Source organism: Strix uralensis, chromosome 4 (genome assembly GCF_047716275.1).
Source record: "Strix uralensis isolate ZFMK-TIS-50842 chromosome 4, bStrUra1, whole genome shotgun sequence".
Classification (NCBI taxonomy): Eukaryota; Metazoa; Chordata; class Aves; order Strigiformes; family Strigidae; genus Strix; species Strix uralensis.
Window position 1 is genome coordinate 96,943,330 of NC_133975.1, and position 17,737 is coordinate 96,961,066.

At 43.8% G+C, this 17,737-nt stretch overlaps 2 protein-coding genes across 2 annotated transcripts in view; one reads left to right on the plus strand and one right to left on the minus strand.

Annotated features, from left to right (window-relative positions):
- Positions 1-953: 953 nt before the first annotated feature.
- GPR176 (G protein-coupled receptor 176) overlaps positions 954-17,737 on the plus strand; it is a 45,221-nt gene continuing 28,437 nt past the window's right edge. The window contains exon 1 of the mRNA XM_074868150.1: positions 954-2,049. Coding sequence (XP_074724251.1) covers positions 1,821-2,049 — 229 coding nt within the window. The 5' untranslated portion in view covers positions 954-1,820. The remainder of the gene's footprint in view (positions 2,050-17,737) is intronic.
- THBS1 (thrombospondin 1) overlaps positions 9,854-17,737 on the minus strand; it is a 147,679-nt gene continuing 139,795 nt past the window's right edge. Inside the window, exon 19 of the mRNA XM_074868148.1 lies at positions 9,854-9,864. The gene's annotated coding sequence lies outside the window, so the exon portion shown is untranslated. The remainder of the gene's footprint in view (positions 9,865-17,737) is intronic.

The window sequence follows — 17,737 nt, forward strand, 5'->3', positions numbered from 1 at the left end:
TGGACGGGGTGAATGGGTTGGGAGGAGGAGTGAGAGAAAAGGGTGGGAGGGTGAGGGAGCCTGGGGCCAGGCTGGGTGTGGGGAAGAGACATGAATTACTAGAAAAGAGCCTGGAGCAGTGAGCTGGGAGACTCACCGTCCCGGGGGGGGGGGGGGGGGCGCTGTGAAGGGCAAGGCTCAAACACCTGGAGGTACAAGCCGAGGTTTGGCCGCCAGCCTGCAGCGCCTGTGGCGGGGTGGGTGGTGGCAGTCCCCATTTTCCCGGGGTCAGCAAATGCCTTTGCAGCCACGGCAGAGCACCCAGCTCTTTCCTGTGTCATCGGAGTTCACAGGAGACGGGACGTGGACCACAGAAACACGTTTTGTCGGTTTGGGGTCCCTGAAAAAGCCTTGCTGGGCAGGGGGGTACTCGCGGGTACTGGTCTGTGGGGGGCGCTTCCAGATTCGCTAGCCAATGGCTGAAAGCCCTTTTTCTGACTTAACTAGCCATCCTCCTAAAATCTTTATAGTAAAGGCAAATGCACCTGCTATATGGACGCACAATTAAAACCCAAACTTGTGATGTCTATAGAGCTCTCCTGGCAAATTATGTATTAAAAAGTATTTATTTTAAGAAATAACATGTATACCTAGAAGTTAGCGTTGTCTTTTGAAATTCTGTCCTCAGAGTGACGGACCTATTTTAAAATACCGGTTTAGAAATTCCAGCTTCCAGCCAGCAACCTGGGGGCACGGCGCTCCCGGGCAAAATGGCGGCACTGCAGCCCCCGCTGGGTGCCGCGGCCACGTGACGGCGGCGCCCCCCGCCCCTCGGGAGCGCGGCGGAGGCGGGAGCGCGGCGGCCCGGCCCTCCCCGCCCCTCCCCTCCCCTCCCCGGCGGGCCACCGCCTCCCGCGGGCGGCGGGGCTGGGCCGCCGTCCGCAGTGTGGAGTGGCGGGGCCGCGGGCGGCGGTATCGCAGCGCGGCTCGGCGCCCGGGCCGGGATGTCGGCGCACGTACGAGTCAGGGTGTCGCCGCCGGCCGCGCTTGGTGCGGGGCGCCCTCAGGGCGGGTCACGCAGAATCCTGCGGAGGCTTTTTGGTTCATTGGAGGCTCGAGTGCCCCCCGCCTTGGGATTCAAAACCAAATTAATTTTCCCTGAGAATTAGCTGGAGAGCAGTGGAAGCCGTTGAGCAGTCGTTGCCTTCTCTGGACGCGGTGTGAGGGTCGTCTTGGCGCCCAGTGTCGCGCAGAGCAAGGAGGGACGCGGGACGGAGCCACGTCTCCCCACGGGAGGAGTGGGCAGGAGGGGGATGTGCCACGGGGAAGGAGATGTCTTTCCTCTCTCGGGGTTGTGACACAAGCGGACGCCCAGGCTGAGAGTGGAGTGGGAGGACAGAGCTTGTGGTCCATCAACTTTTCCAAAGCGGTTTTAATGTATAGTGGGTCCGTGCGGTGCGAGGTGACCTTCTGGCAGGGTTGGGAAGATGAGCCGCGGCGGGGACTCATTTCCTCCTTCACGGTTATTGCAGTAAAACATGCTGAGGAAACGCTGTGGTACTGTGAAGCCAGAAATATGGGACAGCTAATCGCAAGGAGGAGCCTGCTTTATTTTCTGCTTTTCTTTACTGGCCATCATGATTTACAGGGTAGAAACGTGAAAAGCCAGCCCCACTCTCCGGGACACGGAGCCGTGGTGAAGATGCGTCCAAGTGTCAGAGACGGGGCTTTATCCTCAGAAGCGCCTCTTTGCCAGTGGGCTCCTTTCAGTCTTTAAAGGCAAGGAAGGGCTCGATAACCTGTGGTTATCAGGTGGCAGCAGGGAAGGCACGAACTTCGCCATGGGGTATGACAAAAGCTGGATCTCGAGGAATGAAAGCGAGCACACCTCGTACCAGGCTGTGGCCGGAGCTCTGGGCATGAGGAACGCCTCGGCCGGGCAGGCGGTGTGGCAGGGCGGGAACGGCAGCGAGGCTGGCACTGCCGAGGGCGAGGAGCACGGCGAGGAGCAGACCTACAGGCATTTCACTACCACGGTGCAGGTTGTCATCTTCGTAGGCTCTTTGCTGGGTGAGTGTTGCTGGAGTTTTTTGTTGATGTGGCTTGTTTATCCTCATGGTCAGGGACTGCAGACCAAACAGTAACTAGCATCGTTTGCTGCCTTAGTGACTCTTCCTTTTGCATTTTAGGTCCTCGGGAGTATGATTTCAAGTTCCTCGTGGGTTTTTGATGTGTCAAAGCTATTACTATAAAATGGTATTCATCACAGATGAGGACTGGTACATTATATGTATGTGTTACTTAGAAAACTTTTCTATCAGAATTTAAATGGGTGAAAATTAAATGGGTTGATCACACCCTTAATTTCAACTGTAATGGGATCTGTCCTTTTTGCCATAGAAAAGGCTGTGGAGTGTTTTAAATAATTTTTACTGAATTTCTGTTTCATACTGCAGTGATTTTGTATTTGTGTTCTGCAGATTTCGAATTCATACGTATAACCATGTGCAATCTTGCCTACTTAAAGTAAGAATCATACACTTTAGATATGTGGTAGTAAACTAGTAATATATTGGCCATATAACTTTACAAATGTGTGTAAGTTTGCTTTCTAGGTGCTTACAGTATGTTGTTTTGTTAGGAATACACGTGTACTTCTCACCCCCCCAAAAAAAAAAGGCAAAATAAGCTTTATGGTGAGTCAAGTTATCACTGTTTGGGAGATCGATAAGCTGGATTTCAGTAAAATGCCACTGCTATCTAAGTCATTCAAAGCTGCTTACTGGAAATGAGGCTTTTCACACAAGACTTGACTGAGGAAGTCTCCAGCTCTCTTAGGAGAGATCCGTAGGACCTTTTTGATGGTCATTGGCTCTTGTTATCAAGGATTTGGGTTTGGTTTTCCTGATCTTGAGTAATGCTAAAATCCATTTCTGTGGTCATGGTAATTAATTCTAATATTGATTTCTTCTTGGTAATATTTAATATCACTTAAATAATTTCTGAGATGATTGTAAAGCATAGTCTTGGAACAGTGTTGAGCTCTGCGCTCAGTCAGCAATACACTTACTGTTTATTACTGTAAATCACTGAGTCATTTGGCCTCAATTATGCCTATGTCCAGTGGGGGTAATCCTCATGGTTCTTGCTTTTTTTCTATTTAGTGCATAGGTAGTGTGGGGAAAGGACTCTCTTTTTCCATATGTTGGGTAGTGCCTGGCACAAAATGACAGCCAGTAAATAGTGTCCTAAAAATAACAAGATTGGATATGAAAAGTCAGAATTTTAGTTCTTTATCTTTTGGGTTTTGAGCTTTAAGAGCGTACATTTGGGTCATATGTCCAGACTTACTTTCATGAGCATGGATCCTCCAATTTTATTTGAAGAAGAAAACGAACACTCTCATATAATCATGCCTTCAGCAGATAGGAGTTTTTAAAAATCAACCAACCAAAAAATACCACAGGTATAAATTTTGCAAGATTACTGTAAGTCATGGTTTGACACTCCTGCAGTTTGCTTTCGAGAGGGGAGTCTGTGAAAAGATTTGGACCTGTTATAAGGGGTTTATTTGCAGATTGGATGACTGGGAGGCTGATGAAGCTTCCAGATCAGTAATTTCTCTAGGCCTATCAAAGAGCAAAACAGGAAAGCAAATCATGTTTTTTTTTTTAAATATGAAAATGCAGTAGTCCAATGACAAGTGTTAGCAGCGGGCCTCATGAATTTACAGTGATGGAAGCCAATTTTAACTATTTTTTTTTGTAACTGCCTTCTTTTCCAATCTCCCTGCTGCCCCGAAACACTATTTTAAGAACATTTATGACACACCCTATCGTAACAGCTGAAAACTTGAGTCTTTAAGAACATCTTCTCAAATCATCCCTATGGATGTACTGTTATTCCCTCTTTACTGAATGGAAGCAAAGCCACAAAGAAGCTGAAGCCCCAATCTCCAGAACATCCCAGGGTTTCGGTGTCTGCATGCTCAACCCTCATACGTGCCAGAAGTTTTGCTTGTGCACATGCTGCACACTATCTCTGCATCAGCAGGCGAGAACAGCTTTGATATTTACCTCACACTTGGGCTTGCACAAACATAGTTAATTGAGCTTTCTTCTTCATTTGTTCTCTGCCATGGTCCTTAGAGTGTGGGCGGCATCCAGCTCTTTCCTCCATCAGGTGAGCCCCTCAGTTGAGCTGCAGAATAGCAGTTCTTTAGTCCAGTGAGTCTCAGGTTCCTCTCTGCAGAGGGGAAACCCTTCAAGGGGAATTAGGTCTATCCTTCTCCTAAAGCATGAGATGGGGGACACCCTCCTCGGAGGTAGGATATGTGGGCTTGAACCCTATCTGGGGTGGGTGGATGTGCAACTTGTACATCCGACAATGTCTGTGCGTGCCCAAGTCACGTTGCTGTTGGATAAAATACCACTACCCTTTTAAAAGGAGGAAATTTTTTCTACTTCCAGCTTGAAAGGGAACAAATGTATATGCCTTAGTCTTGATAATGAATACTGGGATCTGACATAAGCAGCAGTCTACAGCACAGAGAGGTCCAGGTCCTACAAGAGGGAAGAATCACAGTCGGGGTTGTGAATTTAATTTGAGTTCCTGCTGTGCAGAAGAATGTGATAGAGTCAGTTGTGAGAGAGATGTACACTGCGTTTTTTCCTTCTGTTTATCACACTTATTTGAGACCTCTGGGGAGACTTGTAACAGTAGGAGAAATTCTTGTGTTAGTTTTTGCTGTATACTGAAAGGACAGTGCTATGGTACATGTTTCATGATACTTGCTGGGGGCAAGAAAGTCAAACTGTTCTTTATGGTTACTTTCCAATACATTGAAAGCACATCCTCAATTTACTTATTTATTTTAGGTAGCAATAACAGTACTAGATTCTAGAATTTTTGTTTGTCTTTAAAAGGGGTTATGTAGTTGTCACAAGCTTGCCAAAGCTTGAACCTGGATGTGACCTTAATGTGACCTTAACCAGTTAGAGGATCTAACTGGTAGGACCGACCGGAAGAAGAGGCTTGCTAATGGGCAGATTTTTTCCCTATTGTTTTTTGTTCTAATTTATAGAAAGCTTTCATTGTTAAAAATTTCTTTTGTCAAGAATCAGATTATTCCATGTGTGGAATGGACAAAACATAATTGTTAGTCTAAAAATCACTTAAAGCAGTTAGAGATGGGAGTTCTTCAGGTAACTGATAGTTCTTCAGATAACAGGTCATGAGTTACTGAGTTAAGGAAGCTATAAAGTGCTTAAATGCTACTGTTTTAAATAGCTGTTAATGTGGCTGAGTCTGTTTGCACAAACTTCCTGCTGTTGCTCTTCCACTGCTTGTGTGGAAGTTCTTGCTTAGCAGGCCTATGATTTTAATATTCAAGGACTGAGGAATAAGATGGGGTAAATCTGCACCTCTGTGCTTTGAACCCAACTGGTACTACCTGGTATGCACTCCTTTGGCACATGACGGGGCACTGGGGGGAAGAATTTGGTCAATTTAGTTATGCTGATCATCAGCTTGGTTTGCCTCTATGAAGGAAGGATTTGCAGTATGTTCAAGACTTGCAAGCCATTTCTGTCTGTGATACTTAGCTGGGTGCACGAACTGGGGAATTCATCTGGGAAGCTTTAAATGTTGATGAACTTACCTACCAAACGCACAAGACGATATACTAGGTATGTATGAGATCAGAAGGCCTTGTTAATGCTGTCTTCCTGGGCAGCTCCATGGCTAGTAATGGCAGTTCTCATAGTAATGGCATTTCCTAGCCTGTAAGCTATCAACTCGGGGCAGGGCTAAAATAAAACAGTGAAAATGCTTGCCACTGGTGTTTCTTGTTCCACTGTTTGAACTGTGCTTGGATCAGGGAATGTGGAACATGTTACAGAAAAAATACAAGCGTGCTGAGCATCAGCAGAAGAACTAGGAAAAGACCCATGCCTCTTATTAGCACTTTCTGATCCACACCTGTACTTGGTACTCCCTGAAACGAAGAGAGTGGTTGGTGCCTCAGGAACTCTGGAGTGACAAGTGCATGTGTAGAGATGTGTTTCTGGTGTGAGGTCAGGTGAGTTGCACTCAGCAGTGTGCTTAGGCCATAGCTGTGCAGGTACAGAATGATTAAATCTGTTGCTTCTAAGAAAAGTTTCTCTAGCAGAATAGAAGCCAAAACAATTATGCTGCTTCTGTCAATGCTCTGATATGAATGACTGTTTTTTGGACCCCTCAATTGCCTCCAATTGTCTTAGCAAAAGGAAAACTAATGTGTTGAATTTCTGTGTGTAATGCAGCAACTTTCATTACCTGAAATATGAGGGAAAGCGAAAGGCACAAATGGGAAGAACTAGCTGATTTTACTGGACACTGGAATGATGCAGACGTGAGCGATGTGACATGAGAAGCAACACATGCTGTCAGTACTGATTCCTTTTGGTTGACTTAATCCTGTGTGGTAAAAGGTGTCAAGAGGTTCAAGCTTTGCATGTCCTAACTTGTTTTGAAAGGATGTAGTAGTCGTCAATGAAAGAACAAGAACGGTAGAGATTTGCTTTGAAATTGATTGCTTCATTTCCACTAATCCTGCACAGATCTATTTGCTCTGTGGTTCCCTGTGTATTCTGCCTGACTCAGGTTAGATAATTTTTTACTGCCTTGTAAGAACTGCAGGAACTGTTTTGTTTTGTCTGACCTGTGTTTCAGTGCAGTTCCTTCCACCTGCTGCCAAATGGATGTGGCTAAGATGATGAAGTCAGGATTACTTGTGGAAGTGAATGATGATTTGCAGTCATGGTAATACTGGCTAGGGTCTTTAGCTGGCAAATCCAAATGGTTATTATCAAAGGGATAGTGTTGTGAAGTTGATAAAAGGAAGGATAAAATAAAATTCATGTTTAGAACTACTGCCTTACCAAATTACTGAAGTTTTGAAGATGGAGACCATATTCTCTGTCCTCATGGTTTTTTTCTGGCATGTCACCCTGTTTGTCTGTCTCTGGGTTCTTGTTTCAGTCTTTCTTCTGAGTCTGTCCGCAATATTCTTCTGCCACCTACTGCCATAGTAGCAGTGTGCCACAGTGATACAGATTCATAATAAAAGCACAGGTTTTCATCCAGTTTCTTAAGCTGCTCCTCATTGACCAGGAGTAAAGTTCTTGTTGGGAATTTTTTCTTCTTTAAATAAAAAAAAGAGATTTGATGAGTTTTTCTGATTGGGTAGGGTTTTATTTGGAAGAGGACTTACAAGTACTATTGGAATGGTAGAGAAGAAAAATCTGTAGCATTCCCATGTCCATGGGAAGTTGGTTCCTCTTGCTGGAGAATAGTTAGACTTCAGCTTTTGTATGATTTGTTGTGATCATAATGGTCAGCACGTCCCAGAGCAATGCAGGCTGCTGGTGGTTGTGCCCGTGACTCTCTTGTGCTAGGTTGTCTGTATCTTTGCCATGTATGAATAGGGCTTGTTCTCACAGGACAAGTGCAGAAACCAGGAAGTTCAGAGCCTTTCAAAGGGAAACCAGTTTTTGTTGCCTGCAACTGCGGTGAAGAGAAGACTCTGATTTGACTGACTGAGATCAGTGGGCCAAGAAAGTGAGACTGCTGGCTTCTCCATTGTGACTAACAGGCTGGGAGCTACATCTGGCTGTGCAGATGTATCTGCGTTGGCTTTACAGATGAGAGCTTGATAAAGCTATGGTAAAGACATTTCTGCCGTTTGAGAAGCATTCTGCACAGGAATTCTGTTAATTGACCTAGGAAAGTGTTTATTGGTTTTTGTTTTCCATTCTTCCCCTTCTGAGATCTGTGTAAACTGGGTACATTCTGGATTTTCTCTTGTTTGTTTTCTCATCATGAAGACCATACAGTGAGATGAAGCCTGTGCAGTGATCTCACTCTTCCATTTTTGGGGGCATATCTCAGGCTCTTTGGGCTTCTAATATACAGAGCATGCTGTGAAGATTAACTACAGCATGGTAGGACTGCAGCTAGCCCTGCAATATGTTTCAGTAATGCACAGCAGAGCAGCCAGGCTGCAAAGGGGGATCACCAGTGCTGTTGGTGTTACTCATCCATTGTACACTCACAGGTAGAAGAAATAGAGGCTTCAGATCTTTCAGTTGGAGGTCAGAGGGGTAGAGCAAAGTTTATAGGTAATTTTTCATTGGATTTAAGAATTTAAATTTGTAACCTGAAATTTATAGTATTTTTTAATTCAGATAATTTCTTCCCTCCATCCCCTCCTCCAGCACGAAAACAGCAAAAAGTTCTAATGTATTCTTGGCTGCTACTCAAAACTGAATAAACAGTTTACGAAAATAGAGTATTTGAACATGGTAACTGTGAAAAAGTATTAGCTGTTTGATTCAGAAGAATATGGAGTTACTGCTTTTACTCTTGTGGCTGTCACTAGTTTGAAAAAGGATACATGTGAACAATGACTTTTAAATAGGTGACAACTGATGAATGGCAAATCAAAGATGCTTTTGTTGTTTTTTTTAAAGCTTGGGATGACATAGGGCTCCTTTTCAAAGTGAGTAAAGTTTTAATAGCTTCCTTTTTATCAAAGATTCTTCAGATCAGATTTACAGTGAATGTAGGAATAGAGCATTATTGCTCTACGAGGGATATTTTTCTCTTGCTATTAGAGATAATCAATTTGCAGAGACTAATTATTACTTGAGTACAGCAACCAAACCTTTGACAGAAGGGAAAGGGGGTGTTACTTCTGAGCTTTGGCGGAGAGAGGTCGCTGGAGGTGGCTGCATCTGCTTTCAGTTGAGTGCAAGCAGTGGCGGGGGGGGGAGGGGGGGGGGTGGGGTGTGTCCTGGAAATCAAGAGGATCTCCAAAGGGCACGTGTAGCCAGTATGCACAGTGAGCTTAGCATGAAAGGGAGATAAAATTGATGGGTGAAATGCAATGGACAATAGCACCTTCAATTATTCTCAGGAGAAGGGAAAGGAAGACCAGGAATAACAGTTTTGAGGGAGATCAGGATATGGGCTCTGTCATTCAACATGGATTTTCCACAGTTCACTTATTTACATACAAATTGACATACCATTAACTGCAGTTAAATGGGGGTGCTTATATGAGTTGTGCTTTTACTGACTGTAGCATGGGTGTAGCTGAATGTTCGTGTCATGTTAGGCTTAGGTGAGATGATATCCCATTATCATGGTTTGTAGTTTCTATTCTTGTCATATTCATAAGAGTCTGCATGTGCTCCTGAGGTTATTTGAGTCTGTTCACAGTTTCCGTGTTAGCCATGTAGATAAAACTGTGTGAATTTCTTCTTTTAAAAAAGCATTATTTTCAGACATTTAGGGGAAAAAACCCCATACTAGACGATTGATGAAAATGATGAGAAGGAGATGTCCTCAGTGCCAATGCCTGCTCCCCAGACTGAATATGCATCTTAGAGTTAGTAAAAAATGCACAGAAAGTATCCCAAATAATCCCAAATCCAGGAAGCTTTCCCAGACCCTGGAGATCAGTGCCTTAATTGGGGTTTGGGGAATGAGGCTCTTTGTTACTTGCTCTTTTGTCTTCCCAAATCTGTCTTGTACAGAAAGAAATTTCACTGGAAAGGCTGAGGATGCTCTGATACAGTTTGAACTCTGTTCTAGTGGTTATAGCACTTTTTGGGAAGCTGTGGGTTAGAACAGTTATCTCCTGGTTTCTAACCATGCTGTGATGATATCAAAGGGAGGTGTCCTTCGAAAGAAAACAGTGGGCTTGAAAACAGATACCAGATTTCCAAGTGAAAAGTGAACCCCTGCTGCCTTCCCAGTGTCCTGCAGGACAAAAAGAGGCAAGGCTTGTCCCTTTTCCTCAGGATTTTCCATGAGCTGTTTGGCTCCAGCCTCTCCCTGCCCCTGAAACTGATTTTCATCTCCCTGTTTTGACATCTGTGCACAGAGATATAAAATGGAATTGTTAAAACACCTGATTTATAAAGGGATAGATCCTCTCTGGGATACCTAGACCGCCAGTTACTTTAGGATTGTAATGTGTTTGTAAAGGCAAATGTATACTAGCATAAGGAATAAATATTTGTATCTTGGAATAGCTACCAGTGAAGTTTGCCACAGGCATCTTCTATAAAGAATGAAGCAGGGAATCTTGCAGTAAAATACACTGCAGGTACATGATTAAAGGGTAGACTGAGAGAATTTTTAAAGAATGAGGGGCATGTCTGCAATAGCTCCAGAAAAAATTGGTAGGCCTGCCCCCAAAAAGGGTAGAACCATCGGGGGTGGGGGGGGGGGGGGGGGAAGTGTGGGGATGGGAAAAATGTTTTGTGTCACTCTTAAAAAAAATTGGAATTGTTTTAGATGAAATTTTCTAAACCAGACACTTTGCATAGATTAACTTTGTTGCTGATTAGCTGGAATAAAGTTTGACAAAGCAAAAAGTGACTGAAAATCAAGTCTAATAAGGAGCATCAGGTGAATGTAATGATATGACTGGTAATATTTTGATGTAATAATGGCATAGTAATAACATGTTACAGTATCATAACATACAGTAATAATTTTCCCCGGCATTTTTGTATAGGTGGTTCTAAGCCTCAGCAATAATAGACCCTGAAGCAGTAAGCCCAGTTCAGGTTGTGCCCTTGATAAAGTCTGTCTGGAATCGGTATTATGCTTTTGCTTTTTATGTGTCTTCAGGTGAACTACTAAGCAGTTCGCTTTGGAAGAAAAATTGAGTTTGGGGAGTGGGTGAAGAAGAGTGGTTGTGAGAGCCTCTGCGGTCCCCGTTGCTATGGAGACCTCTCTTCTTCCTGCTCTTCAGCAGAGGTGCCTTGTCTGGCTCTGGCTGAGGGGCTACTCGGGGAGCACCGCCGCGCTTTCAAAGAGACACGTTGGGAAAACAGTGATTTACCCAGTCTGGAAATGTGTGAGAGGCAATCATTTATACCTGAAATGCAAGTGCCTGGTACTCTGGGGACACTGTATGCTAGAGTGTTCCTCAGACACGTGCTGGGGGGTTAGCCATGTCTTGAAACATTGTGTGTGTCGAGGATGCTAAACTGATCCCTTTTTAGGGTGAAACTGACTGATACCAGTCATTTTACTGTCTGTAGTCCCCGTGTGAACACTTTAATGACAGCTCTGAACCAGAGCTGTTTAACTAAGTGACTGGATGTCATGTTTTGCTTTTCATTGTGAGTTAGGTTTGCTCAAATGCCAGCTGGTGTATATATCACTGACTGTTTTGAACTTCAGTGAAAGTTTAGATACATCAAGATTTTGTATGGGATATTATGGACAGTAAGTTAGTATTTCAGGCATGAATGAACCCAAGCACTTAGGAAGAATTTTAAATGGTGTTAGTTCTGTCGCAGATCTCATTTATTCACTTGCTATCGAGCAGGCACCATGAGCACTTAAATGAGGTTTTTATTCTTTTCTGTTCATCTTTAATAATTAATTTCTTATTTGTGTGGTATTGGAAAAAGTTTGCCACTTATTTGGAACATTTTTCAAGGTATATTTTTTTCCCGCTCACCCCCAGAAAAGATGCTGGTAAGTGTTTAGGTGCTGCTGAATCCCGTAGGCAGATAGAGGTGAGCCTGCTGCAGCTCTGTGTCCTCAGGTCCAGCCATAGCAAGGCTGAGCATTCCAAAGAGGCACATGTGCACACAATACATATGTACGTATATGCACAAGCAGCCACACAGACTGACACAGAAAAAAAATGCAATACTCATGCAAACACAAAGAGCACCAATGGTCTTGTCCTCTTCCCCTCTCTGGCTGCTCAGGATGAAAGCCCATTAGTATAAAATACATAAGTATATACATATATGCACATCTGTATGGATCCCTCTGTAGTAGCTGGTCTTAGACACCCGGTATACCCAGTATCTAGCACAGGATCCTCTGGTCTCGCAGTTGCCTCACACACAGGCACATAGTTGTAGATGGGTCTCTCCAGTTGCTGGCCTGGAACTATGGACCTCACCAGTAGCTGACCTCCAAATCCCAAGGTCTCTCCAGTAGCTGGCTTGGACCTGCTTGTCCTCCACTAGCCAACTTTCAGAGCCCTCTTGTCCCCCCTTGTTATCTGGCCCAGACTTACTGCCACACCAATACTTGCCTCCTGAGCATCTTATCCTACTTTCTGGCTAGTCTGGCTTGGTGTTCAGTCGTGATTACAACTGATGTACACACCCACACAAATGCACACTCTCTGGTCTCTCCAGTCATTGTCACCCTTCGTTCTTAGGCCCTGATGCCCCATGGTCTGACTCCAGTTACTGCACTTGCACCTCCGTATGCACACAGACCCCTCACCCATGAGAAGAGTTGGAAATGGAGTTTAATGAGAAGATGGGATAGACTGTGCTGATCAGGTGCAGGACATGGTCAGACAAGTGTACTGACCAAATGCCAGTTTATAGATGGCTTTTATCGCCTTTTCCCTCTAGTCTCCCACACTTGTTCCTCCCCAAACCAACCTGAACTTTCCCTTTAGCCACCTTTTTCCCCCCACCATAAACATCCTATAAGTTTTGTACAATCCCAAAATGCTCATTCCCTGCATCCCACAATGACTCCCATACGCCTGGGCTAACCCCCCCTCAGTCTGAAAGGAGACCTGGAGAGCCTCTCCCACAGACTCACAGATGGGGACATACCTGGTCCTTGGGGCTGAGGCTCCCCTGTGACAGCCTGGGGACAGGTTGGGGCAGGAGTTCCTTTCTCTGAGCAGGTTAATAAGATTCCCCTGCCCTCCCTTCCTCCCCTGTTATGTCTCTCTGCTCCTTTGTCCTCATGGAGGCAAGCCTGTAAGAACATTTCCTAATATAAGCTACAAACTGCACTTCTTTTTGATAATTTGGGTATGATGAGACTCTGAGATCATACAGTAGATTGTATGTGTACTAGTGGGAATATCAATGTGAAGTGTTTTGCACAGAAAAACAGAAGTGTATTTTATATACACCCTGTATATATTTAAGGAAAAGTTCCCAAACGATCAAGGTAATGTTTTGCTCTTCTGCTGATTTCTTTTGATCCCTGCCCCAGACCCTCCCAGCCCGTCAGAGAATTTGTAAATAGCTGCATTCTTGGGTGTTCAGTATAGGTGGTCACTGGGGCAGCAGCTGAACTGAAAGTCCAATGACTTAGGACTTCTCTGTGTTGTTTCCTATAATTTGCTGTCTCAATATCTAACAAGTAAGGAGTTGTTTGTCTCAAAATGTTCTGAAAGTGGGTTAGGTACTGCTAGAAAGTTTGCAAATGGCAGAAATACCAGTGAAACAATTATTGTATTGTACCTCTCTTCATTTCACTGCTGATTAAATGCTATCCCTGGAGGAAGTACAGCCTCTTGCTTTCTGAACAGTACTGTTACATGTAAGCCTTTTTTATTTTTAGCATCTTTAAATTAGATTTAGCAGCTGGAAGCAGGGACAAGAAGTGGTGCCTTGTAGTCAGCCAGCTTCCACAGAAACATTGCAATGAGAAGAATATCCTGGATTGGAAGGCTGGCTGGGTAAGAAATCACATAACCTCTCATGGTAAGGCATTAGATCAGCTGGACAGTGCAAATGGCAATTATGGTAGTAACAAAAGCAATAGTGAACCTGAAATGGTGGTGGCGGGGAGAGCTCTAATTGTCTTATTCTCCGCTCATGGTCTTTAGCTGTCATTGGGGATTGATGGGAGATTGCTGTGGACTGCTGCCTTTTTAAAAGCTTTGTTAGTTATGATATTCGACACTGTAATTTACATTCTTCTCTATCAAGAATAGTCTGGCTTACTTCCTGACAAATGTGGTCCTTTCTTCTGATCTGCCAATTCTCTTGGGGGGAAAAAAAGCCTGTAATTATTCTGGGGACAGAGACTGATTTTAGTCTGCTTTTTATTTCCACCTTTGACTTACTCTCTTGTGTGTCAAAGCAATTCCATGTAAGAACTCAACAATTTCTTCCATCAGACTGATAAAATACAAAGTGATCTGCTTCTCATGTAACCGCTTGTATCTTTCTCTCCATACCTTGTGTCACTTGGCTTGTGTTCAGGCTTCAGCAGGCCTTACTTTTGTTGTGTGTCTGTATTTCTTATGTCATAACTGAATCATTTCTCTAATACTGTAGAACAAACAACGAAGTCAGTCATACAAGGGACTATAATAGATTTTCTACTGCTATTGCCTGAATTAATTGGAAGAAGTGGAAAATATTGAGGTAGGGTGGTTTTTGTTCTTGTTTCGATTTAGTATCTGTGTTTTTAAGGAGTATCTAGAACAGACAGGGTAGTCTAATTCACCTTTTCTATTTGTTGTATTAGGCTGTTTATTTCTGTTAGCCTTTTCAGAGGAGCATTAGCTACAACCCCTTTGGGACTGTGTCAGTATGAATCAGGTGCTCCTTTGTGCCTTTTGGCTTTCCCTAGCTTTTAGTTTAAATGTTTTCCTGCAATTTTCAGCCTGATTCCAGTTAAGGTACAGACAGCATGTCCTTCTTTTACAGGTCTGTCTTGTCCCGAAAGGTACCCCATTCCTTAACGTATATAAAACCCCCTTCTCAGCATCACCATCTCATTCATGCATTGAGACTCCAGACCTCTGCCTGCCCTTCGCATATAGAGCTCTTAATAAGTCTCTTAGTGAATGTGATTATGAAGGTCCTGGGCTTCAGTATCCTGGTTGATCAACTGAACTGAGCCTCCAGAACATCCTTCCGACACTTCTCTGTGTTACCGGTACTGATACAGACTGACTATTGGCCTTGCTCTTCCTTGTGAGCTATTGGGAGATCCCAGGAGGGCCAGTCCCTTTGCACCTGACAGGCAAGTTACCATGCAGTCCTTACTTCCTCTCCGACATCTCAAAGCCAGCCAGCTCTGTGCCCAGGAAAGCAACTTCCCGCCTTGGAGTCCCTTCTGCTGCAGGCGCGTCCGGTGTGCAAGAGGACACTCTTGCCCAGATGGGTACTGTCCTTCCCCGAGACTCGCATGCCCAGCACAAGAGCTGCAGCAGTGGAGATGAGGTTATGCAGCAGTGTCCCTGTAGGCCTCATCTAGGACCTTTTTATTTCTCTTAGCTGTTCCAGTTTAGCCATTCCCACCCGAAGAGGACGAGGGCCAGGAACTCCTTGTACTGTACGTGTGTACACACACAGACACAGACACACACACAGAAAACCTGCCCCTGCATAGGTAATCACATGTGCTGTGCTCTAGCCAGTAGCACTATCTGTTCCTGGACTTTGACTGAAATGTTGAGCTTAACGGGTTACTTTTTTAAAAGTTTTATTACTTTAGCTTTGTCTTTTGCTTCAGTGATTAAGAATGCAGTCCTCCTACTGTACTGTACCCTTTGTAAGATGCTTAGCAGTGAAGTAAGATGTGGCCTATATGAGATAAACTGAGTGCGTGCATGCCCATGTGGGTGAGCATGTGTGAAGCACCAAGCTCACCTGTACCTTTACCAGTGCAGTCTCCCAGTGCACTCTTCCATCTTGGCTGCCCCTGTTCACTACACTCCTCTGGTTATTTAGCTTCTACCTTTTGTCCTGTTGTTGCCTCTATGATGGGTATGCATCCTTGTCAGGATCAAGGGACCACCTTGCAGACCTCTTCACATCCCACCCTCTCACATCCTCCACAGCAGTCACTTGGCAAATGCTCATGGCAGCCTCAGCAAATTCCCACTTACCCAAGGCACATGACTACGAAAGGAAGCAGGCCAGCCCCAAACCCACCAGTCTTGCTTGCCTTCCCACTGTTCTTGTCTTTTCTGGTCAAAACAGTGGTGCCACCTGCCCTATTGGATTGCCCTTTGTTTGCTATATGTACTCCCACCACAGAGAGATGAGCATTCATCCTATTTTGTCTGGAGTGCACACATGCTCTGTGCTGGCTGGATATAGCATCCATCTGTTTTTGCAGATACATCGTGTCTCCATCTTGTGTAGGTTAAGTCTGGGAGACTACACAGGTGTACAGTGACACTGTGTATATAACTACTAATCATCAGGAAATTATAGTGGGATGCCACCACCTATACTGCTCTTTAACATGTCCGTATTTTTTTGGAGCACATGTTTTAAAAGATACAGTTCTTATTTTGCTCGCTTCACCCAAACATTGATGCATTAATAGAAAAAGGGAACATTGCAAGGAACATCATGTACAGGTCAGCAGAATTACTATAATACTTACAGAAAAAGCTGCAGAACTCAATAGTGTATTACAGAATGTTCTTTTACTTCACTTACAAAAATTTTTATCTATTATCCTTATTTTCATCCAGTACAGTTCTCTAGTGTTCATGCTAGATTTGGCTAAGTTCAGTATTCTATGTCTGCAATTTAATTTGAAAAAAGAAATAAATTGCCACCACACTAAAAATTTTCTGACTGTAACAAGCCTCTGAAATAGGACAGCAAAGACATCCTTTTGTTTTATTCAGTTTTTAAAACACAATCAGCAGAAGAAAAGAATCTGGTTAAAGGAGATACTGAAACACCCATGCAGTTGGCAAAGGCTGATATGGCATGATGTGGTACGAGCCTCTGGAGACTTATTTTGATTATTTTAAGTATTTAAGAAAGTGAATTTGCACTTCCGGTTCCAAAGGAGCTGAAAAATACTGAACTGCTCTTTGGATTCTGTTTCTCCAGTAATTTCTTAGAGCATAACGTGGACTGATTCGAATAAGTAGCTGTCTTGGAATACCTTATATTTGCTGGGGCTAATCCAATGGTCAGAGGTGATTGCTTTGTGACTGAAAACGCATGTTACACACTCAAAGACATTTCTGTGTGATAGGGTTTAAAACAAAGAAGTTGTATGTGGAAATGTCTAGGAAGGGCAAATAAAGCCCTAGAGACTCTGGTGTCTATATACACTGCTAGTAAGTGGTCTTGATTTAATATCATGTGGGGAGCTAACAAAGATGGTAGCTGTTTGCATAGTAGTCTGTTAATAATGTTGCAGTTACAGATATCTTAGCCTCTTTGATGAAGTGTTGTTAACAATCTCTGTCCATACAGTCTACTCTTTTCAGAGAGGAGGTTAACTTCACAGTCCTGAGAATCTGGTATCTGAAAGAGAATGTCTTTGATTTTTTGTATGGAGGGGTGGAGAGAGACCTGGTTCAGGTCTGTCCCTAGGTGAATTAGGGTGAGTTAGGCTGCTTGCAGGCTGTCTGCAAGGCTTCCCTGTGGACTGGGAAACAGGCAGGCCCTGAGTCTGCTTCAGTCTTCGGTCAAGGCCATGTTTATATATTGTATGGACATATCTATCCAATAATACTAGTCTGGAAGAATGAGACCACTCCTTTTTTAAATTGTGAAAACTGACTTTATAGGCTTTCTGTGCTGTATATGCAGCTCTAGTGTGAAAGTAGATTATCCCCAAGACTGGTGTGGCAGCTTGGGGTGAGATGGCTATGTGATGTTGCTGCTGGCTAGAAAGAACATGTAAACCCAAGGAGTAAGAATAGCCTGAACGCGAACTGCTTCTACACATATCATACTGCAAGTAAAAGGCTGTATGCAGTCTGTGTTGGAGCCTCGGGTGGCAAAAACGCTATTGCATTTCCACATATTCTCAGTTGCTAGCATAAAGTACAGCATGATCAATATAAGGTAGCAGCAGCTCTTTAAATAAAAGTATTCTTTGTTTAATTGTTTGCTTTTAAGGAATAGAGTTTCTCAAATATCTTTTATTTTAGACATGGACTTGATGTGTTTGGCTTTACCACAGACTTATTCAACCATGCTGAAGA